The sequence below is a fragment of the Cervus elaphus genome, chromosome 2 (genome assembly GCF_910594005.1).
Source record: "Cervus elaphus chromosome 2, mCerEla1.1, whole genome shotgun sequence".
Taxonomy (NCBI): domain Eukaryota; kingdom Metazoa; phylum Chordata; class Mammalia; order Artiodactyla; family Cervidae; genus Cervus; species Cervus elaphus.
The window spans coordinates 12,163,522-12,180,220 of NC_057816.1; the positions used below are offsets into that span (position 1 = coordinate 12,163,522).

At 45.4% G+C, this 16,699-nt stretch overlaps 1 protein-coding gene across 1 annotated transcript; it reads left to right on the forward strand.

The window, feature by feature from the left end:
• The first annotated feature begins 2,507 nt into the window (after positions 1–2,507).
• On the forward strand, positions 2,508–11,687 carry LOC122674321 (pregnancy-associated glycoprotein 1-like). The gene is made up of 9 exons (XM_043872555.1): positions 2,508–2,560; positions 3,631–3,781; positions 4,751–4,868; positions 4,968–5,086; positions 6,284–6,477; positions 7,405–7,521; positions 9,540–9,699; positions 9,757–9,855; positions 11,538–11,687. Exons 1-9 carry the CDS (start codon positions 2,508–2,510, stop codon positions 11,685–11,687), a joined length of 1,161 nt encoding a protein of 386 aa, XP_043728490.1.
• Positions 11,688–16,699: the final 5,012 nt, after the last annotated feature.

The window sequence follows — 16,699 nt, forward strand, 5'->3', positions numbered from 1 at the left end:
GCTAACAAACACATGAAAAGAAGCTCAACGTCACTCATTATCAGAGAAACACAAATCAAAAACACAATGACGTACCATTACACGCCAGTCAGGATGGCCGCTATTCAAAAGTCTACAAGCAATAAATGCTGGAGAGGGTGTGGAGAAAAGGGAACCCTCTTATACTGTTGGTGGGAATGCAAACTAGTACAGCCAATCTGGAGAACAGTGTGGAGATTCCTTAAAAACTGGAAATAGAACTGCCATATGACCCAGCAATCCCACTCCTGGGCATACACACTGAGGAAACCAGATCGAAAGAGACACATGGACCCCAATGTCCATAGCAGCACTGTTGATAATTATTAGGACATGGAAGCAACCTAGATGCCCATCAGCAGATGAATGGATAAGGAAGCCATGGTACATATATACTATGGAATATTACTCAGCCATTAAAAAGAATTCATTTGAATCAGTCCTAATGAGATGGATGTAACTGGAGCCCATTATACAGAGTGACATAAGCCAGAAAGATAAACACCTACAGTTTACTAGCACATGTATATGGAATTTAAAAAGATGGTAACGTAAACCCTATATGCAAAACCGAAAGAGACACAGATGTATAGAGCAGACTTTTGGACTCTGTGGGAGAAGGCGAGGGTGGAATGTTCTGAGAGAATAGCATTGAAACAAGTACACTATCAAGGGTGAAATAGATCACCAGCCCAGGTTGGATGCATGAGACAAATGCTCAGGGCTGGTGCCCTGGGAAGACCCAGAGAGATGGGATGGAGAGGGAGGTGGGAGGGGGGAACAGTATGGGGAACACATGTAAATCCATGGCTGATTCATGTCAATGTATGGCAAAAAACACTACAATAGTGTCAAAAACTAGCCTCCAACTAATAAAAAAATAAATGAAAAAAAAAAAAATCTTCTCCAAGACCATAGTTCTAAGGGCATATTTGTGTGTCATTTGTCAGTGATGTAATGTATCCCCTGTTGAGATTTAACCACCAAAATAGAATTTAAACAATATGCAAAAATGAGGATTAAGACACAGAGCCACACCTACATACAGCTGGCAGCAGGAGAGGCTCCTGTTGTATTCAAGGGACAGGCCTGGATAGATCTCATGCAGGAATAGGCCCTGGGAGTCCTGGATGAGTCATTAAACAGGGTTGTCTTTACCTTGGCTTCCACAGGTGTCTTGTCTTCTTTGATTGGGAAGACATTTCAAAATTATTTTTTTGTGTGTTTGCTTTGGCAGACAAAGTTTTTCATGGTATAGACCCTATAGGGGAAATTTTATTAGAAATATAACCAGATATCTTCAGCAGTTAAATTTGTTGGTTTGCATGTCCCCAGTGATCATTCTTTATAAATAGAAAGGAAACAAACATGCTCAGTATGCATTCAGTCTCTTTTTAAATCAACGAACTTGAATTACATTCCTTTCTGTCCTCACTGCACTGCCAAGTCTAGGCTAGAAATAAAAACCTGCAGAGACTGAAGGCTGATTCCAGCACATTGTTGTGGAGATTTCGTTCCCACTGTTTTTTCGGGGGGAAAAAAAAATAGTTGCTAACATTAAAATCAGTAGATTGTACATAAATATCCAAACTTCTGATTCTCGTGAAAACATGGCCAACTGGCCTGCTTTCAGCATGGTTTAAGTGGAGGAAAGGCTGCTCCCAGGGATCAGGGTCCAGCATGGCCATCTAGTCCTACTATCATTTCTTTTGCCTCCTGGGGCCATGAGTTTGTGAGAACTAGACTGCTGGCTCTCTTAAGATAAAGACTACTTTTGTCTTGATCAACTTTGACTTTGAAGCCTTTAACCCAGAACCCAGCACACAGTTCTTCCTTGTATGTTTGTTGGATGATATAAAATATCTTGTGGATGAATATGACATTTTTTCCAATACTGAAACCTATTCAATGGAAGTACTGCTCTGCCCCAAATTTTTGATGCAGACTGGCATCACAGGTGCCCCTGGTCTCTGCCATTTGACCCACTACCTAAGGCTAGTTGTATGTCCCTGGGCTGTCCCTGAAGTCTTCACTTTGCCATTTGACAACTTATTCTCCTGGCAATCTCCTCTCCAACTAAGACAGGAATGCACATCTCATGAAGTGGCTAGGAAGATGACATGAAACCATGAATGTCAAGTATGTCCCATAGTTACCATTTTCATCATGTTCTTAGCAGATTTTTCTCCAAGAAGGCAAGGTTCTCCATCTCCTTAGATGTCCATGCAGATCAGTTAGATTTTCCAGCAAAGCTTCAAGGAAGAAATTACAGTTGAATTGTCTGTATTCTGAGAAGCTTCAAAGTCCACTCACCAAGGACACTGATGAAGGTAAAGATTTTATCAAAAGCTTTGTGTTTTTATCAGATCTATTAGTGGCATAAAGGGAAAAACTAGGGTAAGTCATAGCATATATAACTAGGGGCTCCCGGTCACCACTGCATGCTAAGAACCCGAATTTCCCCGAGTACTTGGAGCCAGGAAAGAAGCATGAAGTGGCTTGTGCTCCTCGGGCTGGTGGCCTTCTCAGATTGCATAGTCAAGTAAGTATGGGGACTGTAAGCAAAATCATCTTCCTTTCTCAGATTTTTCCTTTCACCTGATGATTCTTCCACCCATTAGGTTTAGATGGGAATGAATATTTCCCTGACAGTCTTGAAATTCAACCCTTACTTATTGATAAGTACCTTGCTTTATGAACTGTGAATCCCGAGGGTCTTGGTGTAGATTTTCATGGTGGCACAGTTCTTGGGGTCCAGTCATGACCAATTGAAAATGCAACTCCTAACAACTGTTCAGTGCACAGTCTATGCAGATGTAGGTGTGGTCCTGTGGAATAGCACTTTTCTACATTTTATTCAACAAGTCCTCTTTGTTCCCTATCTACTTCAGTGTGTATATGTCTATGTCTGCATCTCTGTATCATTATCATTTACCTCTCCATCTCTTTGGAAGTCTCTGTGAGTGTATTTGTCTCTGTGTTGTTTTCTTTTAATTTTTCATTTGGCTCATCCTTCTTTATCGAGCCTCTGAATTATCCTTACTTGTTCCCTATCTCCTGGATTCTTCTTTCAACTCCCTCTTCTCTCAACTTGGAGAAATATACACTGTTTGATATACAGTTTTACATCTGACAAGCAGTGTGACCACAGCCAACTCAGTAACCTCTTGCATTTCAAATTGCTCCCTTGTAAAAGAGCATAAGAGTCCTCCTTCTACCTCCCTCCTTGAGGTTCTATGAGAAGGATACGGTGCAATGGCACCAGCGATGCTAATGGCTGTCATTGTTGAGACTTCCTATTTATCAGATACCTTATATCCATCACTTCATTTATCCCCAAGATATTCTATTTGGAGGGTTTGTATTGTTACATTCCACCATTGTACCGAAGGGGAGACTGAGACACCCCATGGTCATATGGCTTGTCCCAGATTGCAGAACATAACCTGTAATCAATCCTATGTATTTGCCGTGGCATGCATAAAATTCTGATAATAATGTGCCTCATAAAAACGATTAGAAAATACACAGGGCCATTACAATGACAGTTTTAACTTAACACTGGCAGCTAATTGTAACTTCTTTGTTTTCTTTGTCAAATGCTCGGTAAAGAATACCTCTAAAGAGGGTGAAGATCATGAGAAAAACCCGCAGTGAAAAAATCATGCTGAACAATTTCCTGAAGGAACATGCTTACAGACTGTACCAGACTTCTTCTCCTGGCTCAAATATAACTACTCACCCCCTGAGAAATAGCCAGGATGTGAGTATTTTGGGAGGCTGGTGCTCCACTGCGCCCCCTGGTGCTCTAGCCTAGCACTGGGGCTCATCTTGAGGTGCCATGTGGGAGGTGGGGGTTGGGGTTCCTGCAGGAGGCAGAAACACTGGAAAACAGGGACCCCACCCAGAGGAGAACACACTCTCATCCTCAACTGTTTGTCTTTATGACTGGGCCAGGCAATTACCAGGTGGAAAGTAAATATCCATTTCTTTGTCAAAGATGTGTCATTAGTTTGAGGGAGATTGTTCCTTCTGAAATAAGTGAGTCAGTCAGTTACAGATGAAGAGGGAACCGTCACTGATCAAATGGTAGAACCAACAGCAAAGCAATTGTGAATCCCCAGGCAGAGGAATTCAGGTTCCACAGATGCAAGAACCACAGCTGTAAAAAGTTACTGAACCCATATTCCGTGTAAGGCCATAAGTATATAACACTGTGGTTACTGTTTATAGATTAGAAAAAGGGTTTATTTTGTCTTCAAGGATGCTCATGCCAGCCTGAGAGGTAGGCATATTAGTAAATAGATGTCAAATGAAAGGGTCACCTGTGTGGTGTCGATTGGATGTGTTCTGAGTTTAGAGGGAGTGGCTGAGGTTGATCAAGAAGGGCGTCCTAGAGAAGGGGGTGTTAAGGCTGGGTTTGAAGAGACTACAGAGCTTCTCAAATGAAGGCACCTGGGTGTCCAGTAGGCCGAGAGGTCCAGTGGATATGCCTCTGTGCTTCCAAAGCAGGAGGTACCACTTCAACACCTGGTCATAGAGTCAATATCCTGCATAACATGTAGCACAGGAAAAATATATCAAATGCAGGCACCTCTGTGACCAAACTCAGTGAGCTGCATGGTAGTTAGAAAGGGATCTCAAGACATATGTGACATCCAGAGAGAGCCATGATTGTGGGAATAGAGGGTAGCCAGTTCTGCACTAACCCACTCCCTCCGTTTCCCTGTAGACAGTATATGCGGGTAACATCACCATTGGAACACCCCCTCAGGAATTCCAGGTTGTCTTTGACACAGGCTCATCTGACCTGTGGGTGCACTCTGTCTTTTGCACCAGCCGACTCTGCTGTGAGTACAGACACCCCGTACCCAGACCATCGTTCCATTGCCCTGCCACCCTGATTTGCACCCTTGGCACCTGATGACACTTATCTCTTGTGTCTGCAGCTTCACACGTTTTGTTCAGACATCATGAGTCTTCCACCTTCCGGTCTACCCAAAGGAAATTCAGAATCCAATACAGTTCTGGGTGGATGAAGGGAGTTGTTGTTCATGACACCGTTCGGGTAAGAGTGTAACAAATGCTAAGTCAACTGGCTATGGAGTAACCACTGCTTGCAAAACAGATTCAGGACCTTCTGGCAGGACCCTTCCTAGCCTAACTCCCGTAGATATTGGACATCTTACCCATAGGATCCTGTCCCTGGGGAGGCAGTGCCCCTGGTGACACAGGAGCACTCAGATTAGCTAACCCAGAGAGTGGCTTGAGATGGGCTCTTGCAGCTTCTCTGTCCATGAGCAGTTCAAGGTTCATTTTGCTGGGAGCGAGAAGAGGGGGACAAGCACCCACTTTTATATTCTCAGACTGTTCCAGGCACTTTCAGGTGATAAGTGGTTTAGTCCTGCAACAACCCCACACAGCAGTTACTCTGATTAGCTAATGAGACATATGAGGAAACTGAGGTGCAGACAGCAAGGACCTTGCTGAGAACACACATGTGGTAAACAGTGGAGCTCGGCTGGCTTTTCAGGACTGAAGTTTCTGTGGGGTGTTTGGGGACAGGATAAAACTGATCTGGGGAACCTCGGGGCAGTCAAGGGCTTCAGGTATCCAGACTGGGAAACTGGAGGCCTGAGAATTTAAGGGGGTCTGATACATGAGTTCTCACTCTAGGGGTCCTTTGAGAGTCCAACAAAACTTATGGCCTGCCTCCCCCAAAGTACTTGAGTAGTTCCCACTCTCTCTTTCTCTCTCATACACACTCACACAAAGACACACATATACCCAAAAGTTAATCCCCAGGCAGGAATTTCATAGATCCCTGCAAGTAAGATTGTGTTTTCAGCTTCTGTCTTCCTGGACAGATGCAGAATCCACAGTACCTTACAGAGACTGCAGTCCATTCCTGTCATTAGGTCACAGTGATGCCAAAGAGAAGGTTGCCTTGCTCGCGGCTCATTTTGTCCACAAGGGGGCACAGATGGGACCTGGCCTGACTCTTGGTTGCCCCACCTGTACAGAAGCCACGAGGCCAATTTGACTCACTCAGGTGGTGTTTTTCAGAGGGGCAGATGTTTTAAAATTCACAGCCTCTCACAAATGGAACCCTAACTCCCCTCCCAGCTTGGTATAACTGCCTGAGATCCACCGAAGACACAGCCCAGCCTCAGTTCGTCTCTGAGGATCTAATGGCAATGCACCCCAGCCCAGTCGTAGCCCCACTTCATGGATCTGTAAGTGGGATCACTCTTCTCTCACACAGATTGGGGACCTTGTAAGTACTGACCAGCCATTTGGTCTGAGCATGGAGCATTCCGGGTTTGAGGGAATGCCTTTTGATGGCGTCTTGGGCTTGAGCTACCCCAACATATCTTTCATTGGAGGTATCCCCATCTTTGACAACCTGAAGAATCAAGGTGCCATTTCGGAGCCTGTCTTTGCCTTCTACCTGAGCAAGTAAGTCTGAGATGGACAATCAGTTTCTCCAAATTATCTGTAATTCACTTTCAGTTGTAGGAAATTTATAAAACACTTGACAAAGAAGTATCCTGAGAGATAATCTAATCCCAGATAACTATGACCCCAGGACCCTACCTGGCTCCACCACTGGCTTTTATAAATAACATTTTATTGGAACACAACCCTGCTCCTGGGCTCAAGATCAGTAACTTTGTCTAGGGGGATGAATGAGGAGGAAGACTAATGGAAGGCAACGGGAATCAAGTTGAAGGAAAAGGCATTAGGATTTGCTTATGAATTTGATAAGGAAGCAGAACGATGGTGGGTATGTTTCCTTCCTCATTAGCATTTCACTGTAAGCCCAGCACCAGCTACCCAGTTTGCAAGAGCCAGTAAAAAATGAAAGTGTGGGACACAAAACAAAAGTGTGGGACCACTTGTTCATGAAATATTAGCAATTTCAAGACAGGGAGAACAGAGGTGGGGTCCCTTCTGAGTGTGGGGCCTTTTGGACAGTAGAGGTCACAGGCCAGTGGATACAACTCTGGGTGACCTGATCCCACACCCTTAGCACTTGCAGGCCTTGATTTTCCTGAAAAATGACAAAGTGGACAAGGGGAAAGCCAAAATGCTTCAGCACCCTGTCCTCTGAGGGTGCCTGAGCACTCAGGTCACAGGAGGTCCTGGGCATCTTCAGAAGATATAGTGGGTGGAGCCCATCCAGGTGACTCAGCTTCTACCCTCCTCTATGTCACTCATTAGCCAGGAACCGACCTCAGTCTGGTTCTCAATTGCTCCTAAACTCGATTTCTGCATCTGTAGATGGGCACCTTATTAGGGCCTTGATGGGTAGACAAGCACAGCTCTCAGAGAGTGCTGTTGTTACTGTCCTCCAAGGATCCCCCCGTTGTCTTCTCTCTACAGAAGCAAGCCAGAGGGCAGTGTGGTGATGTTTGGTGGGGTGGATAAATCCTACTACCAGGGAACACTCAACTGGGTACCATTGATCCAAGTGGGCAAATGGCGTGTCCGCATGGACCGGTAAGCCTCTCCCTCTGAGGGTCAGCCCCAAAAATGCTCCCACTACTGTACATGACCACAGGCAGACACATACAAATGCACTCTCAGAAAAATAGACACAGAGACATATACACCACCCACAAGGACATAGACAGACACAGAGACACATGGAAAAAACAAGCAGACACATAAACATACACAGTTCAGTTCAGTTCAGTTCAGTCGCTCAGTCGTGTACAACTCTTTGTGACCCCATGAATTGCAGCACGCCAGGCCTCCCTGTCCATCACCAACTCCCAGAGTTTACTCAAACTCATGCCCATTGAGTCACTGATGCCATCCAGCCATCTCATCCTCTGTCGTACCCTCCTCCTCCTGCCCCCAATCCCTCCCAGCATCAGGGTCTTTTCCAATGTGTCAACCCTTCGCATGATGTGGCCAAAGTACTGGAGTTTCAGCTTAAGCATCAGTCTTTCCAATGAACACCCAGGACTAACCTCCTTTAGGATTGACTGGTTGGATTTCCTTGCAGTCCAAGGGACTCTCAAGAGTCTTCTCCAACACCACAGATCAAAAGCATCAATTTTTGGGCTCTCAGCTATCTTCAGAGTCCAACTCTCACATCCATACCTGACGAGTGGAAAAACCATAGCCCTGACCAGATGGACCTTTGTTAGCAAACATACACAGAGACACATATAAACATGCATAGCTAGTCAGAGACACAGTAGCACACACAGAGACACATACAAACACACATACAAATAAACACACAAGCACATCAATACACAAACAGCCCATGGGTTCATAATCCCCAGGCCTCCTGACCAGGGCTCTGATCAGGGTCCTCACAGGGTCCAGAGAGGTCTGTGAAGCTGGGAGAGCACTTCATCCACTGCCCTGTGAGGCAGCGAGCATGTTCAGAGGACTCTGCAGTGTGGTGAACAAGATCAGGGAGGATTTCCCCAGCCTGGACAGCGTTATATGATGACCAACTGTCCAGGGCTACCTGGGACCAAGCAAGTTCTCAGTACAGATAAATGTCAGTTTAGAAACAGGGAAAGTCTTCAGAAAATGGGGAAAACTGGTCTCCTTATGGAGAAGCTACCCAGCAGTAGAGAGAGGTGGGCAGCAGTCTTAAAATGTGAAAGCAACTAATAAGAAAGACACCCCACATCCCTGGGCACAGAGTGGGGCAGGGGCTATAACTGAGAGAATCAGAAAGGTGGGATTCAGGAGTGACTTGAGGACAAGGGGCAATATCTGATAGGATTCTGTGTGATACGCTCCGACAAAAGCTGACATGTCCTTGGAGTTTCCACAGGCTAGTCATGTATTTCCTGGCCAGGGTCTCAGGGCCTGAGCTGGTTGTAGGAGCAGTGCTGGGAGACACCCTCTCACAGAGAAGCCTGTCTCTCCCTCCACTATGAGAATCTGCTGCACCTGCGAATCTCCATCTTCACTCTGTGTTCGACCCATTATTTGTTCCCCACCGGATACAGCTGTGTGGATGTTTCTCATTATTTTCAGTCTTCATTCACTCATTGAACAGACAAACATTGGGCATTCACTGTGTGTCAGGCACTTTAGGGAGGCAATGAGAATAAAACTCGCCCTCACATCTAAGAAGGCAGATGCACAGAAATGACATGCACACTTAATGAATTGTAACTTTGGTACATGCTAGATGTGAGGAAGGGTCTACACAGAGTGACCAAGAGAGGAGACTGATAAACACCAGGGGAAAGTCTTCCTTGAAAACAGTGCAATTAAGCTGGAGTCTGGAAGATGAGAAGAAATTTGCTAGTCAAAGGGGAGGGGAGTCTTCTAGGAAGGAAGACCAGCTTGTGTCAAGGTACAAAACATCCTGGTGTATTCAAGTACCGCATTCAAGGATGTCAAGGGAGGTGAAGTGTCAAGAGCAGATGAAGAGAGTCAGGGCAAGAGACAAAGGGCTGTTTAGGAGACAGTTGGGAATGAGGCAGGTCTGGGGAGACTCAGAGTGACCTCGATGACCACTTTGTTCCACTGCCTGTCAGCATCTCCATGAACAGTCAGGTTATTGCTTGTAATGACGGCTGTGAGGCCACTGTGGACACTGGGACGTCACTGATCCTTGGCCCAGGAAGACTGGTCGATAACATCCTGAGGCTCTTCGGTACCACCAAGGTGAATGGTCATGCCCCAGGGTCACTCCCAGTCTCCGCACACATCAAGGATCTCCAGGGCCAACCTCTCTCCCTCTCTCTCTAATAGCACTATGTATCATGTTCTGTGGTCAATACCCTGCCCTCTATTGACTTCACCATCAACGGCATCAACTACCCACTGCCAGCTCAAGCCTACACCATCAAGGTGAGGGGGCAATACTGAGGGTTGGTTCTCATACTGGAGCTTGCAGGAACCCTTGGGCTGCTGCTGGGAGGAGGACGCCCTCTGCAGGCCATGTCACACCATTGCAGATGCTCTGAGCCTTGTGGCTGGGCCAGTGCCTCCCACAGAACCAACTACCTGACAGTAAAGGGCCGTCTGGGACGCTGATCATCCTGAAATAAATGTGGAGATGCCACACCATGCTGGCATGGTGGGAGTCACAAGGTGAGGGGAACACTGAGGCCCTCAGTCCTCAGAGAGCTTCAGTTCAATCTGAATCCTTAGGTGCATGAACATGAAAGTCAGTGCTAGCAGTCCCTGAAATAGGCCATGTTACAAGGTGAATGGCTGGGGACAATCCCAGTGTGATGCTCCATCATAAATTAACAGTCTCCCTTCCCTTCTCAAAGTTTTCCTGCTTTGGATGATAAATTACACAGTCACGCTAGATCTCGGCTGCTTCTTCCCCTTGCTCTAGCCAGGTGCCCCCTTTGTGAATTGGGCTACCCGACCCCTCTGTGAGGATGTTGAATACAAAGGTGAATAAAGGGTGCACAGTGACTGCTCACCCCGGCACAGGGTGGAGGCTTCATGTCAGCTCCCTGTGGGAGTACATAGCAGGCTGATGGGCTCAAAGAAGGCTTTGAGGAACAGAGGGAATCAGGAATTCTTAAACCACAAACTCATGGAGACATATGGAGGGTTGAATGCTTCTAGGCAACACTGCACTGGATACCATACAAATGGCATCCCAAGGTGCTCTGCACTGGGGCACTTGGGACTTACTAGGGGTGATAAGGGCTACGGACTGACTGGTGGGAATGGGGAACCAGAGTACGTTACCCAACCAAGCCTGGAGTGGCCATAGAGGGTGAGTGTGGGCCGAAAGAAGCTTCCCAGAGTTACTGAGCTAAGTCTTCATGAACGTGTTGTGGGCACTGCTATATTTAAGATGGATAACCAACAATGAATTACTGTGTAGCACAGGCAAATCCGCTCAGTTATGTGACAGCCTGGATGGGAGGGGTATCTTCGGGACCAGGATACATAGCTACATACAATTGAGTTGGTTTAGTGTCCACCTGAAACCCAGAATATTGTTAATCAGCTATAATCCAATAAAAAAATAGTTTTTTAATACAGTTTGGACTGTGGGGATGCCAGAGGAGGACCTGAATTCTCGGTAGAGAAAACAAGGAGCAAGAATCAGGAGGAAAGAAACAGGGACTGAGGAGAACTATGGACACTCTTGTTCTTTTCTAAAAATTGTACTGAAGTGTGGCTGATCTTCAGTGTCGCCTTAAGTTCTGCTGCACAGCAATGTGACTCAGTTATACACATAAAAAATATACATTCTTTTTCTTCTGGTTTATCACTGATTATTGAATATAGTTCCTTACTCTCTACAGTAGGACTTTGTTGTTTATCATTCCACTGTTTTCCCAACTCCCAGTCCTCCACTCACCACAACCTTCCTCATGGCAGCCGCATGTATGGGCCCTATTTGGTTTTGGATGAACTCTCACACCCCCTGCTGCTCATAAAACCACTTGATACTTACCAAAAGAGGGAAATAAAAACCAAGAACGTTGCTGGGTCTGGATATTTCTGGGAGTCGCACGTAAGGGCTCAGGCTGACTGGAATGTGTCTCTGACTCCCCCAGGATTCTAGCGGCGACTGCTTTATTGGCTTTCGAGGGACCCGAGTGAATAGATCTACAGAGACCTGGACCCTGGGTGACGTCTTCCTGAGGCAGTATTTCTCGGTCTTTGATCGAGGAAATGACAGGATTGGCCTGGCACAGGCAGTGTAAACGCTGGGAGTGATTCAGGAATCAGTAAGGCCACTCCTAACACAGACTCACTCCCACTTAGGGCACTCCTGCCCAGGATGCTGATGAACTGTACTTGGTGGTCTGCACACCCTATTCTCAGTAAAGAATAAAGGGTTTCACTCGTAATGGTGCTGAAACAAATGTGTGCTTCTGTTTGTGTCTGGGAGTGAAGGATCTAGAACCAAGTCTGAATTGAATTGAGAGGAGACCAACTCCAACTGACTTCAAGGAAAAGGGAGACTCATTGCAATGATTCTGGGAATGCAGGATACAAGAATCAGAGCAAATACAAAGATTTCAGTGACTGGCCCCAAGAAATCAGAAGTTATCAGTTCTCTCTTTCTCACCCTCGCTCTTTCCCTTTTCTCTTCTTTGGAGGTCTTAGCCTGAAAACATTCTTCCTTAAGGCTTCTACACCTAGTGAGGGAGTCCAAGCTACCTGCCCTAGGGTTTTACATCCCAAAGGCATCCTCTAGTAAGGAAAGAAGTTCAGAGATATGAGAGTTCAGTGGTGTTCTCTGAATGACCCACCTCAGATCACCTGTACAGCCCCAGATCAGCCATCCTGGCAGGGCCATGGGGTCCTATGACTGGGTTTACATGGTCATTGGCCCTGACCCAGCAGCACACATGATTCTCAGTTTCCTCCAGTACTACATGACTGAAGCTGGGGAGAGGCAGCCCCAAGGATAGTGACTGGGGGATGGTCTAGGCCATGGAAGAGTTCATGATGACCGACCAACTCCACCACCTCCTCATTCAGAGGAATTCTAAGGGGTAAAGAAATAGACTTTTTTCATCCCATCTCAGATGTACTTATCACTGGACTTCTCCTCCAGGGGAGTTTGGGTGAGGTAGTTCCCGCAGAGCTGGTTCCCTCTTGTTCCCACACCCCAATCACCAGCTCTCTGCCACATATGCCTGCTCTGTCCTTTCCAGTCCTACTTGGTAAGTGATGGCTCCAGTGAATCCCTGAGCCATCCCCCTCCTCCAGGGCCCAGAATGCCCCTTCCTTGGCCTCTAATGCTGCTGGGGACAATGCAACGCATGTATCGGGGGATCCAGGGTACACAGAGCCTTCAGTCTTTCTGAGCTTCCTCCAGGGGTGGAGCTACAAACTCTTTGCTTGGAGCTGCCACGGTTAGGCAATTTTGCTCAGAAGCATCCATTCTTTCCACCTGGAGGCCCTCAGTAGATGCCTCAGCTGAGACACCAGGGGTCAGAAGTTGATTTCCTTTCAGATTGACTGGTTTGATATCCTTGTTGCATAAGGGATTCTCAAGAATCTTCTGAGGCACCACAGTTCAAAAGCTCAACTTTTGCCATTCACCCTTTCTTAAGGTTCAGATAGCACATCTACACATGATTACTGGAAAAATCATACTTTTGACACTACAGACCTCTGTAGCAAAGTGACTCTCTGCTTTTTAATACACCGTCCATTTTTCATAGCCTTTCTTCCTTCCAAGGAGCAAGTGTGTTTTAATTTTGTGGTTGAAGTCAAGGTCCAGATTTTGGGGCTGAAGAAAATATTCTGCCACTGTTTCCTCTTTTCCCTCATCTATATGCCTTGAAGTGGTGGGATTGCATGCCATGAATGTTGAGTATTTTTTTTGTGTGAATAGGTTTTTGAATGTTGAGTTTTAAGTCAATTTTTGCATCTCCTCTCCTCATCAAGGGGCTCTTTAGTTCTTTGATTGCTGCCATTTTGGAGGTGTCATCTTCATATCTGTGGTTGTTGATACTTCTCCCAGCAATCTTGATTCCAGCTTGGAATTTATGTAGTCCAGCATATCGAATGATATATCCTACATAGAAGTTAAATAACGGGAATGACATTGTACACCTTGTCAGGCTGCATTCCCAATTTTATATCTTTCAGTTGTTCCGTGTCTGATTCTAACTGACACTTTTTGATCTACATACAGACTTATAGGATAAAGGTAAGGTGGCCTGGTACTCCCATTTCCTTAAAATTTTTCACAGTTTGTTGTGGTCCACACAATGAAAGGATTTAGCAAAGTCAGTGAAGCAGATGGACATGTATTTCTGGGATGCCCTTGCTTTCTCTATGATCCAATGGATGTTGGAAATTTGATCTCTGGTTCCGCAAACCAGTTTGTACATTTGAACGTTCTCAGTTCATCTACTGTTGAAGCTTAGCTTAAAAGATTTTGAGCATTACCTTGCTAGCAAGTGAGATGAGCACAATTGCATGATAGGATGAACATTCTTTGAAGTTGCCTTTCTTTTGGATTGGTTGAAAACTGACCTTTTCCTGCACTGTGGCCACTGCTGAGTTTTCCAAATTCCTGACATGTTGAATGCAGCAGTTTTATAGCCTCATTCCTTAGGATGTTTTAAACAGCTCAGCTGGAATTCCTTCACCTCTGATAGCTTTGTTTGTAGTGATGCTTCCTAAGGCCCACTTGACTTCAAACTCCAGTATATCTGGCTTTACAAGAGTGACCCAAGTATCATCCCTATCCCGAATTTATGACCATTTTTGTACAGTTCATCTTGGCATTCTTGCCACCTCCTCTTAATTTCATCTGCTACTGGTAGGTCTTTGACTTTGCTGTCCTTTATTGTGCCCAACTTTGCATGATGTGTTCCTCTGGTAGCTCCAATTTTCCTGAAGAGTTCTATACTCTTTATAATTCTATTATTTTCCTCTAATTCTTGCACTGTTCACTTACAAAGACTTTCTTATCTCTCCTTGATTTTCTCTGGAGGTCTGCATTCCATTGGGTATATCTTTCCCTTTCTCCTTTGCCTTTCACTTCTCTTATTTTCTCAGCTGTTTTTAAGACCTCCTCAGGCAACCGCTTTTCCTTCTCATATTTGTTTTTCTTGGGGATGGTTTTGGTGGCCACCTCTCGTACAATGTTACAAACTTCCATCCATAGTTCTGCAGGCTACCGGACCTAATCCCTTGAATCTATTTTTCATCTCCACTATATAATCATAATGAATTTGATTTAGGTCATAGCTGAATGTTCTAGTGGTTTTCCTTACTTTCTTCAGTTTAAGCCTGAATATTGCTTGCTTCTGCGTATGCATTGGTGTCAGATCACCACCCACCACTCCCAGTGGGTGTGGAGCAAAAACACACAAATTGAGGTCTGTTGCCCTGGGTTTTTGCTTGGCCATTCATGTGTATAGGTGTGTGAACTTGATCAAGTCCCTTAACCTCAGTTGTCTCATCTGGAAAATGGGCACTATGATGATAATTCCACCTTCTAGATTGTGTGTGTGCCTGCTGAGAAAAAGTGGCACTGAGAGGGCTTTCTGGGTTCCTGAGTCTGGAACAAATATGAATTATCCTCCCACCCGGGGAGAAGGGAATCTTCTGTTTAGAGGTTATGGCTGCCATCCCCAAGGCTAAATATTGATTTAAGCCAAAGGACCTCTATTTATGAACCATGACACAGAACTCGGAATGTGTCAATGCTTCTGTTTTCTGGGCTCCACAAGAGCTAATGATTACTGGCTCAGATTACTCCATTCCCAGCCTTACCTGTCAGCCTTCCCTTGCCAACTGCTTCTAGCCTGAAATTGCACTGCACGGAGAGTTGTAAGGCTTTTGGTCTCTTGTCAGTTTCCCACATCTGCAAAATAGCAACAAGTAGCTGTTATGGCTACTTGTCATAGCAACAATTATGGCAACCTGTACAGTCCAATCTCAGCCGGTTAAATGAAACTGTCCACATTTGGCCCCTCATGATGAGATCCCTACAGTTGCCATAGAAACCTTCCTATGCTTGCTGTTTAATGACGATATATGTGTAGACTTCATCTAGTATTCTTTTCCAAGCATGATTCCAACCATGCATTGAAGTAACCAGACATTGAGTCATCTAACTATCCACAGGAACTGACAAAAGCAAACCAACCATTGTGCATTTTTCGCTTGCCCCAAAACACCATTGAATTGATCTGCTGCATTAAAGGACTACATTGGTTGTACACTCCAGAAGGGACACTTTTTCTGGATTCATTTTCCACCTAGCGCAGAATGTTTACCACATGCCTCGCCCTCCAGCAGCTGGTCACCTGGGTTTTGCAGACTCAGCCCACTCCAGTTTCCTTCCACACCCCTCAGTAAAATCTCAATCACAAACTCAGTCTAACCTCTTACTCCTGCAGAAAACAGTTTTTTGTTTTTTTTCAGAAAACGATGTTTGGTAATACATTCAATATCTTGTGTTCCTTGTCTTGGATTCAAGGAACTGCATCAGAGAATGGGAAACCTAGTCTTCCACCAAAATCTTTCTCCACTCCCACCAGAGCCAGAGGCTTCACTGGACCCTCTGTTCTCATTGGTATTGTTCAGTTGCTAAGTCATGTCTGATTCTTTGTGATTACATGTATGACAACAGAACAGACTTCCCTGTCTTTCACTATTTTGTGTAGTTTCCTCAAACTCATGGCCATTGTCTTGGTGATGCCATCTCACCATCTCCTCCCTTTGATCCCTCTCCTTCTGCCTACAATCGTTCCCAGCATCAGGGTCTCTTCCAATGAGCTGGCTCTTCACATCAGATGGTATAAGTGTTGGAGATTCATCTTCAGCATCAGTCCTTCCACTGAATATTGCTCTACCACTTTCAAAACAAAACTCATATTTCCAATCATCTAAAAAAATTGAGCATTGATGAATTTTAATAGAACAGGGATCTTGTCGTCTGGGAAATCCCAGCATTGCCGCCTTGCATTTCTCTTACCATTCTCTCCACCTGGCATAGAGTTGCTTCACCACAGCTTCTCCAGCTTGAAACAGACTGCCGACCTATCATTGTCAGCTATCCAAGAATTGGTCCTTCCTCCTTCCCCAAAGATTTCTGCCTGCTCCTTGATGTCCTCTGTACCTCAGATCAGTTCAGTCTCTCAGTCATGTCCAACTTTTTGCTATATCATTGGATGCATCACGATAGAGTTCCCTGTCCATCACCAATGCCCACAGCTTGCCCAAACTCATGTTCATCAAG

Coding starts and splice junctions, on each gene's coding strand:
- LOC122674321 (XM_043872555.1), top strand. CDS start 2,508: ATGAAGTGGCTTGTGCTCCTCGGGCTGGTGGCCTTCTCAGATTGCATA. Junction 4,869..4,967: donor TTGCACCAGCCGACTCTGCT/GTGAGTACAGAC, acceptor TTGTGTCTGCAG/CTTCACACGTTTTGTTCAGA. Junction 9,700..9,756: donor ATGCCCCAGGGTCACTCCCA/GTCTCCGCACAC, acceptor TCTCTCTAATAG/CACTATGTATCATGTTCTGT.